The sequence below is a fragment of the Amblyomma maculatum genome, chromosome 1, assembly GCF_055883805.1.
Source record: "Amblyomma maculatum isolate TAMU_Amacu chromosome 1, ASM5588380v1, whole genome shotgun sequence".
Classification (NCBI taxonomy): domain Eukaryota; kingdom Metazoa; phylum Arthropoda; class Arachnida; order Ixodida; family Ixodidae; genus Amblyomma; species Amblyomma maculatum.
The window spans coordinates 285,318,777-285,329,447 of NC_139344.1; the positions used below are offsets into that span (position 1 = coordinate 285,318,777).

Here is a 10,671-nt window from a genome sequence, read left to right on the forward strand (position 1 = left end):
AACCTTCGCAGCTATCTTGTTGGAAATATAGTCTCTGACTTCTTTCTTCATTGTGAATTTCAGTGCGACCAGCTGCGAGATCGCTGTACCACTTCCAAACATTTTTGACATCCATGCACAACTCTTCATACTCTTCTGTCAGTTGATAATGAATTTTGATAGGTTGGATGTCTTTTGTATTCGGAACCAAATAACTACATAAACTTTGTATCTGGAGGTAGTGGCACTTGACTACATAGCGAAGATTGAGTGTCCCAGTAGGCTTGTTTTGTGGATGAGGAAACAAGGAATGCAGCAGTGTGACTGTCAGCTGTGCGAACCTATGGCCACAGTGCTTTGGAGGATTTACTTGTGGAATTAGCCTTCAGGGTAACATATTGTGGAGCTCATCAGTGTTGCTGAGGGAATGGAAGTCGAAGCACAATTTTTTTTTTTTTTATCAATGTTTGCAGATCTCGATAGCTGCGCTCATGTGGTGCACTTGGAACAAACCCAGTATGGTCCTTTCACTCTGGAGCATGCGCTGCCGGCCTACAGATGGTCATGGGATGAGGCCAGTGCAGCATCGGAGAAGCTCCGCAGCCTGTGGTCCTCTCATGTTGACAAAGTTCGCAGTGATATGAAGGACCAATATCACCTCTTTAAAAATCTTGCCAGGTACTGCTGATACAAGTAGCAAATATGTATGCTGACAATAAATAATGCTACTTTGTTCAGTTCAGCCATGTCTCATTTGTAACCACCTTTTACCCGATATAAGTTTCAATGCACAGCTGCCTGTGAAATTTTTTGGCAAATTTTTTACATTTCATACCTTTTGCTGCATAGAAACTAAATGCTATCAACCCTCTTTTGTTCTTTTTCGTGCAGTCAGCAAGTACAGCATGTGCGGGTGCTTTTCTGGTCTTGAGAGTAAAGGTGCTGAAAATAAACTGCCACGTGTGTCAGACATGCGAAAAGTCCATAACCAAATGGCTGCACTTTACACCGTGTTCTCACCTCAAATTTGTGCAAATAATAACAGCAAATATTAATTTATATATAGTACTGCAGACGAAGCTGCATAATGTAATAGAGCAGGGCAGAAGTGAGGAGCTAATTGGTCATCTGGTCACATGAATCCACAGCCACGACAGAAACTAGAACATTTTCCATCTTGACTCAGCACTTGTAAATGCAGAGTTCGTACAGATTCAAAATGGGCAAATTTAAGGATATTCAAGGAATTTCAAGGCCCAGTTGGAGTATTTTCAAGGACTCTGCACAATGCTACGTGCAGTAGTTTTCAATATTGGGTACCAACTTTACTGAACAAAATCGAAAGAGATACATTTCAAGGAACAACTTGTATTGCACTAAGCCGTCGGGAGACCAGTGACTCCTTTTGCTGAAGACAAGACCAAGCACTTCAGAAACTTCGTCGGTAGCTTCCTGACTACTGTTTCCAAGTCCCTTGCTAGAAAGAACACCATGGGCTGATCCGTTTGGTACTCAGTGAGGAATGGCTTGAGGGTCATGGCCACACCTAGTGCAAATTGAAGCTTTGCTAGCAGCAATACATCACTGGCAAACTCGCACAAGTTGTGAAATGATCCACATTTTGGGGGCTTACTTCCTTCTTTGCAGCTGCAATAAACTTCTTAATATCACACCACAATTCGCCGCGAGATCGACCTAGAGGTGGCGCCACTGTCACTCCGGTAGTGTGGATCGGCAGCCGGCGGCGCTCGCAGAAACGCACGCTGCATAGGTCTGCTTCCGAGTTTACGGCGGGTTTGTTGGCGATGAAAACGTGTCTTCTGCAGTATTTCTACAATATTGCAGAAAAACATCCAAGGATTTCGCCAATGCAGCAGAAGAAGAGCGGATTTTAGGAAAACAAAGCACGCAACCACCAGTCTTCTAGATTTACTTTGCACGTTTCTTGCGCTGTACCGCGCTCACGCGCCTAATGCTTGGGCCTGCCTAATGACAGCTTTGTTTTTCTTATCGACTTTTAAACAGTTTGCACGTGTCTCATGCGAGTGAGACCGGCGAATTTAGTGTCAAGCCCACGCAGATACAAGGTTCGTGCTCTGACCTGCAGTAATTTGGATTGAATCGAGGCAGCCTGGTTCATCACATCGTACTTGACTCGAGGATTAAGCAGGTTAAATGTAGCATTGGCAGCGCACTGCATGGCGAGTTGCTGTAGACTGAGTGCACATCAATTCTGGCCTAGAGAACCACGCACAAGTATTCCCCAAAAATGAGATCGCGCCGACACTGTACAGGAAACCTCGCCGCACAGGAATGCTGATTGTTCACGTGTACAGCGCTGAGTGGATTGAATTTGCCGAGATGCATTTTGCGGCCACTGTCATAGAATGTGATAGTGTATTAATGCATGCGCCACTAACTGTAAATGATTTCCTGAAACCGAGGAGAGTATAAGGGATTTCTGATGTGTGTGATGTTAATATATAACGGTAAATTAGTAGTGTAATTATTTTGTTTTGCAATGCGAATAAATTTCACCTTGTGAGAGAACTTTTACACACTTGACAGAATTTACAATAATCAGCGAATAATTTTCAGTAACGTTAAAGTGCAAGCTATGAATTACTCGCCGCGAAGACATCATTATAAACTGCGCATGGGCACTGTCATGTTCTGGGAAGCAGTTTTACAGGCTAAAAATTTCTTTATCACTAATTATTTAGTAGTGACTAAATCTTATGCGAAGTAAAATATTAGGGTTGCTTCCAAAACAGATGCCGGATATATAACTATTCCGAAAGAAATGGAGGTCATCTTATCATGCGACTATAAAAATTATTTATTCCCGAACTAAACACTGATATTTAAGCCCACATGAAGCTGTTTTACTCCCCTTGTCAGAAATGACGAGTTTTGTCGGAAGACAGCACTTGGACAAAAAGGGATTATAATGATTATAATACGCTACCAGTAAAGTACATTGATCTAGGTGTATTATGTAATATTTAGGGTAACAATTAGGTGCAGGGAATATGTTTCCCAAACATTCGAGCATCTCTCTAAAGCAAAATGGGCTCACTAATGCACAGAAGCCTTCAACAACAAAAGAAAAGAAATGCATATTGGCCCGGGTTGAACGCATGAAAGCGGCATCGGCTATGACGGATGATGGCAGAGGCTGGTTTTGGTGTCGTTTTTTTTTTTTCATTATTAACACGACATTTACCCCGTGGGATTGTTTATTGTGCAGTCAAATCCCACAGCAGAGGAACGCCTTTCGAAACGGTTGTAATTAAATCCCCCGTTCTCGAAATCAGCAGTCGAGCACCCTTACCATTGAGACACCGCAACAGAGGTTTAAAAAAAAAAAAAAAAAGTACTCGCACAACTCTGTCGTGCATACAGACGGCATAGCAGGCATAAAGTGGTCTGTTCAAACTGCATTCTGATGAAGCAGTCTGCGGTGGCATATGCAGGAATATACAGTAAATAGTGCATGTCAACATGCATCACCTCATCATAAATATGATGGAGTCAATGCAAGAACAGGCAAACAAATTACAGGAACAGAAAATGCAGTAGGATACTATACAAGCTATTCATTATAAGTTAAAGGCGCCAAAACAACACGCACACACACAAGAAAAGAAGAACGGGACCTATTAAGACTTCGGCGCTCTGTCCCATTCTTCTTTTCTTGTGTGTGTGCGTGTTGTTTTGGCGCCTTTAACTTATAATGAATAGGCACCAACTAGCCCAACAAGAAGATCTCTTAATATACAAGCTGTGTGCACTCGGGAACACAGCAGTGAACTTTTCCGTCTAAGATGTGGTACATACATGTAAGCAGTTATAGCATGTCACTAGATGAGCGTGTGAGCACAAGAAAGAGAAATACAAAAGTTAGGAAATTTGCATGCAAAATCAAAGTACTGTGTACATATGCCCACAGGTACCAGATTGCTGAACATAATAAAGGTACCCCGCTGCGGTGGCTGAGTGGTTAGGGTGCTCTACTGCAGAACCAAAGGACGAATCAAATCCAGCTGCAGCGACCGCTTTTCGATGGAGGTGAAAAGCAAGGTGTTCATGTGCTACGCAATGTCAGGTAGAATGAGAGGAAGAAGATGGTTTACACGGTATGAAGGTGCACTGAGCAAGGGTAAATGGAGCATGCCTCAGTTCGCAAGTTGAGCCAACATTTCGACAAGTGGACTTGTCTTCGTCCTAGAAGACAAGTCCATTTCGACAAGTGGACTTGTCTTCGTCCTAGAAGACAAGTCCACTTGTCAAAACGTTGACTCGACCTGCAAACTGAGGCTTCCACTCCCTTTATCCCTTGTTCAGCGCTCCTTCATACCGCGCAATGTCAATGCGTGCTGAAGAACCTCAGATGGCCGAAATATCCGGAGCATTCCATTACGGTGTTCCTCATTGGCCTGAGTCCCTATGAGATGTTAAACCCCATAAATCAACCAGCCATCAAAAAGGGAATTCATCTCGCTGCCTGGAAGCATAGCCTTATTTAGGTAGCGCAGAGTAGTTTCTTCAGTCTGTGGCTGCATTTTTGTACCGCCATGCAATTAGAGTTCTTCTTAGTCCATTTACCTACAGGAAAACAGTATAACAGAGTCCTGCCAATTTTTCAGCAGTGGCTTATGAAAACTGATAACTTCATGTATTGGCTAAAACCACAAGCAGTTTCTTTGAAATCAGGGCTATACTACAGCAGTTACGTCATTGTAGTCTCCACATGTTGGCCACTTTGAAATGTTGAGACTCTCGTATAAATACTGCTTCCTGACCAATGTAATGATTTTCCTCTGATTGCTTTTGTAAATTCATTTGCTTGCCGACAGAAAAGGGTCAACGTTGATTGTTTTGCGTAAGTCCTCAGCACGCTTGCCAATGCGACCCTTAGTGCGCCAGTGCTCACTGCTCATCCTTGCTGGCAACAAGGAACTTGTTTTTGCTTTGAGATTTTTCTTCTGCAGAGGACGGGGCCTATGATTTGAACAACCTTTGGTCGGAGAACTTCGTATATGTAAGCCACTTGATGATGGAATTGATGCACTCAAAGTAGCACAAGCTGCCTCGAGCTTCTCATTAGCATCGTCCAAAGCCAAAGAATCGGTACAATAGTAAAGAAGGCTGGTGAACTTTTCTGCAAGGCTTCGAGCTTTCTTTCGCTTTAGTTTTAATTGGTTGGAGGAGCATGAGGCTATCGGGAGCACTGACTCTTCATTCTGACTATTGTGTTCTTGTTGGTCACTCTCTTGGTGGGGATTCACTTCATAGTCTACTTCGGTGCCCGGTTTCGAAGCGGTGGGCATTTCTGCTACAGAGATATATGAACTGTTTAAATAGCCCTCAGGTAGTTGTTCGAATGAAATTTCTGTTAGCCGGAAGACTGCACAGAAGTGCTTACAGGGAAATTTGGTCACCTTGAAGTCCATGCATGTACATTCTGGTCGAGACATGTTTACCGTGTGCCAGCCAGGGGAAGATTGCAATCGCACAGTGAACTCTCCGGCCGCACCTGTGCTGCTGACATCACTTTCAGTGTATTCTAGAGCTGTGTACATTCTTTGCATCATGTGTTTGATGAAAGATGGAGGTCTGTTATGTAGATATTTCGGTACAGTGTCACTGTAAGCCCTGTATGATGACAATGCAGCCATCAAACGCCTATGGTATTCCTGTTGCCTTCCTGGTAAAAACATCTTTACGATAACAGATACTAACGTGGTCAGAGACTTTTTTCTTCCTTCATTACTTTTCAAATACTTGTGCTTCAAAATTTTGTTTTGTGATTCTGTACCGTTGTTTGTTGTTATTACAACATTGAAATCTAGCCTGTAAGCTCTCACCCACATCTCTCTAACATTCAGCCAATGTCCTTCTATGTACCTTTTCAGTTTTTCATTCTCCCAATGTTCGGAGCTCTTCAAGACACTGATGTTCTGTTCCATTTCCTCTTCACTAGTTGAGTTTGCAATCTTCCGGAGAGCAACAAGTACAGCTTCCTTTGATTGCACACAGTTTTCACTCTTTTTGAGCCACCTGTCCCATGACTGCTCTCGGTGGAAATCACAGGAAAACTTTGCTTGTCGGAAAAGATTCATGCAGAGCATTTATCTCAGCTTGGCTGTTGTCAATCATCCAATAGTCGGGGCAGAAAGCTGGATTCCATTTTTTGAAAATTGCAAGTGCTTCTGCAATGCAAGTGCTTGTTTCAAATTGTGGTATAAAAGCTCCAACTGTCATATAGCCGTGTGGGCTCTTTACAACGATCAAAAAAAGTGGCAAAGCATAGTTCGTTGTCTTATTGGTTGCATCTAGGCATGCAACAGTTTGGCCATATTTTAGCATGATCTCTTTCATGAATTTTGATTGATAACAGAAGAGAAGTGTTTCTTCACATTCTTGTTCCAATTCTTCTTGTACTTCATCACTTTCACATCTCAGATTGTTACAGATTTTCTTTTTGTATGATCTGTAAAAAAAGTTACTGTCTGGTTCATCCTTTTGGTATGTGCCTATCAAGACTTCGGCATTTTCCTGATCTAGGGAGCTAATCCTGTCTTTATGAAGCGCAGCCTGGATATGATTACGTATATCTGCATCAGTTGGGAAGAATGCTCGGCAGCTTGTGTCCGGCTTTGGCTGATTTGCGAAGAGAACTTCTTTGACATAAAAGTCTAAGCATTGTTTAACTCTTTGGACACATGTTGTGCCTTCGTGCACAAGGTCATGTATTTTGGCCGATACTTGTTTACTCACAGCTTGGCTGAAGCCTGCAATGTGTTCAAATTCATGCCCACTGTGCACTCTCATGGATGACACTGTGATGTATATACGTTGCTCGGTCCTGATGTTCGCTCTTCTTTCTATTTCATTTTCCAGCTGTCTTATCTTGTCAGCCTTCATTCTGTATGTCCTTTCTATTCCTGTGCCATCAGCGATGTCAACCTGAAATGCAAAATGATCAAAAGGGAATGACAATTATTAGATGTGTATATTGTCTACAAAATATATATGTTTCTTGAAAAGATTAATATGTGTAGGTATCAGAGCAATGGATATTGAAGCATTTTAAGTTATATCAACCAGCCTCCAGTAATTATAACAGTTTTGTTCCTTTGCTTATGTAATATTATTGGTGGCATTATGGTTAAATACTGCATAACACTGGGAATTATTTTAATTACTATGACATCACCAAGAATAAATTCTATTGTATTATACTGATATAACCTGTTTTCCTGTAGTGCAAAATTTTTATAAACAGTTTGCTCTGTATTCTGCAATATTTGGGCTGCATGCTTATAACTCTTGGTGCACCAGACCTAAGTAAGATAGCTACTGTGAATTGTACTACTAGAGAATTCACACTCCTAGAAATTAAGCCAGAGGTACAAATATATTTGCAAGGAAGAAAGCGTAGCACAAAAAAAACATGGACAGAAAAAGAAAACACGCACAGTGCTAACTTCCAGCAATATTTATTTTGGAAAGGAAGGGCGGTTTTTATACCATCGTATCGTAAGTGCACGATCAGAACATGCACTAGCAAAGCGTACCTCCTAGATATGCGAGCTCTTTCGGCAACAGCACAGCAGGGGTCTACTTACACAATCACCTTTGAAAAGTGCAGTCTATTTCGCTTCAATTATTTAACATGTTATTCGGTTTTCGTGCACTTTTAAAACCAAGCATTTTTTTGAGAAGGGGAAGAATGCTTTTGCAAATGCGGCAGTGGCCAACAGACCTTTCCCACACATGTCCTTAACGTCTGGCCCATGCTATTGCAGCTAATCATTTAGGCATCTGCCCGTTTGCCCCACACATTGTTCGCCACAGGAGAGAGATATTTCATGCACACACAGCATTTTCGACGTAGTTAACAAATTTTTCCCGGTGCTTCTTTGTGCAGCCAACCGCCACCTTCTGCGAAATAACTCAACGTATTAGGAGCCGAAAAACCAATCTAGCACTAGATCGCTGCACCATGTTTTTTTTTTATTATGTGACAGTCAATGATTTTATGGAACGATGGCAACTTTTTTTTTTTTTTTTTTTTTTTTTTGCACGGAGTTCCCTGACTGGCTTTTTTTTTTTTTTGCCCTGCAATTTTTTTTTTCTTGCTTCATGAACTAACATAACAAGTCCAATCATCCACCCTTCTAAATATATTTGGTTCTGGGTCTGACTTTTTCGAGCAGGCCATGATTTCAACTCTCATGTAGCTGATGTGTGGGTATGCTTCTCTGTTCTCATCAAAATGTGAACTTAACGGTCTCAGCTTTTTTATTTGTCTTCATAATACTTTGACACATATATGTACATTTTTCATCAGTGCTGTGAGACAGAATCTTGAGCTAGACACTAACTTGCCATAACAACTGCTGATTGTAGCAAAGCTGTCGTGCAGCACAGGAAGTTATGATGGTCCTAGGCATGCTGCTGGCTCTTTCGTTTTCTAAATGCCTGGCACCACAATTCCATCTTTGTCAGTAGCATTCCCATTATGCTGACGAACAAAAAATTATGAAGGGCAAAGTAATAAACCTGAATTCACCTTGTACATTTTCCTGCCATTCTGGAGATTTTAGCTTCAGTTTTACCTGTTCTATTTTTATGAGAAAATTGTATTTAATTTCATGCTTGAATAAATGAAAACAGCATTTTGTCACTTGGTTTCACTGGCATTAAGATTATTTGGTTTATAGGGTTTAAATCACAAAGTGATATAGGCTACAAGAGGTGTTTCTAACACGAGTTTTTATCCTCAGTTGCCTGTATAAGTAACCTTTGGCCATTCTAGCTGCTTTGAGACAACCATTGACAGAAGCCTCTTGCTAATGGCTATACCTTCGCTTAGACTTTTCCTCCTTATCTTTCTCAGATATTAAGCCCTGCACATCACATACACATTGCTAAAATTTAAATCCTTGTCCTGGAACAGAAAAATCAGGCCTACCTTGAAGTCGGGATATACAATAAGCCACTTTAAGTGTATGCTTGCAGTGCATCCTTTTTTCTTTGTTTCCTGTAACGTCATCCTTTTCTTTCCAAAGACATCTTGAGGCCAGTCAGGTGGGCAACTCGTCTGAAAGAATAATCACTCGTGATAATATTTGCTGCTTTCATCTGTCAAAATGGCACAATATGATGTCACACTATTAATGAAGGCATCTGTCAGCAATAAATTTTATTGTTAGTCAATATAAATGTCCACTTATACCATTTTACACTGATGTTCATCATCTGTAGATCTGCAGCTCATCAAGACATATTTAGGTTTCTGCCTGTATATATATTTTCTAAGAAGTGTTAGTAGCAGTTGTTCAGAATTAATGCCGAACTGCGTCTGAGCAACTTTATAATTATCTTGCAATTCTATAATAGCTTGCTGAGGGTGTGTTTAAAATGCATTGTGAAAGACTGTATAACAGTCAGGACTAATATAGTTAAGACTTTTGTTTTACTTAAGGAGCCTATTCAAGCACAAAGCATTTCTGCTGGCTCCAAGCTATGTTAGTCAGTGAATTGTTAAAAATGGCACAGATGGAGGTTGTTATTGGCAAAAATGTTTACCAAGAGAGAGCAGGAAAACACAATGACCCTGGTGGACTCTAGCTAGAATCCGATGAGGTCATCTGATAGGTGGTAATTGGCATGCAGAAGGTTTAGTTTGGAAACTGCTGATTGAGGTAACCACATCCACATCTGATGAAAGAGGCTTTCAAATACAAAATAGAATGTTGTGCAGAAGTTCCAATGGGAATGTGACATCTTACTCATATTTTAGGCAGTCATTCTTACTGGAAAAAGATCATGCCCTTGTTTTGCGAGTAGCAGTTGTAACTGTTCTAGAAAAGTGCATAATTTATATATTATTTAAGGTGTAGTTTCCTTACCGTGCTGCTGCTTGGACATTTTCTGTTCTTGTTGCGATCAATGCCCAGCACGCAGTCCTTGCTCACTCGCCGGACAACGCGGAATGGCATGTTGAGAGAGATTGGCACTGCTCCTCGATTTGAGGAAAACATGAGCTGGGCTGTGTGAAAAGATAACACCATTAATTAGTGTGAAAAAAAATACATTAACTTATTTTTTATACACAGAGTATCAATTAACAGCTGAAAATGCTACAGTTCAAGGCACTTTGACTTCGGTACTCTAAGTGGCACTATATGTGACACAGATCTCTCTCTCTCTCTTTCTAAATATATATATATATATATATTGCTTGAGAATGAAATGGTTTGACAGATGAACTAATGGCACACAATAAATGGATGACTACTTTTTTCATCACTCATACACACTTTGTGTAATAACTCAACATTCCTTTTTATTATTGTGCGGCATACAGCGACCAACTGGACGCAATCGATAGGAAAAACTTCAGCCCCCTCCTCCCCATTGATTCTATCTCAACTAGGGGGAGGATTGCACGTAGCATCTTCGGAGTGCCTGTTCTTTGCCAGGCTAGGCTTTTCAAGTGGCTCCTTTGAAGCCGTCGTCCGCCCTCGCAGTGGGTCGGTCACACGGACGGCGCCCCACGGCCGCTGGTCCATCTCCTGCGAGGTCCCTTCCCCACTACTGTTCTCCCGTTTCTGGCTATGGGAACCGCCCGAGGCGGCTTCTGCGGTTTCCTTTTGCACCACGCATCCCTGACCGTCC

The 10,671-nt window shown here is 41.5% G+C and overlaps 1 protein-coding gene across 4 annotated transcripts in view; it reads left to right on the forward strand.

Moving 5' to 3' along the window:
* LOC146206727 (pseudouridylate synthase TRUB1-like) overlaps positions 1 to 721 on the forward strand; it is an 82,633-nt gene extending 81,912 nt beyond the window's left edge. For all 4 annotated transcript variants that reach the window (XM_084591537.1, XM_084591533.1, XM_084591534.1 and 1 more), the window contains one exon: positions 453 to 721. In XM_084591537.1, the coding sequence (XP_084447663.1) occupies positions 453 to 667 (215 nt within the window). In that variant the 3' untranslated portion in view covers positions 668 to 721. The remainder of the gene's footprint in view (positions 1 to 452) is intronic.
* Positions 722 to 10,671: the final 9,950 nt, after the last annotated feature.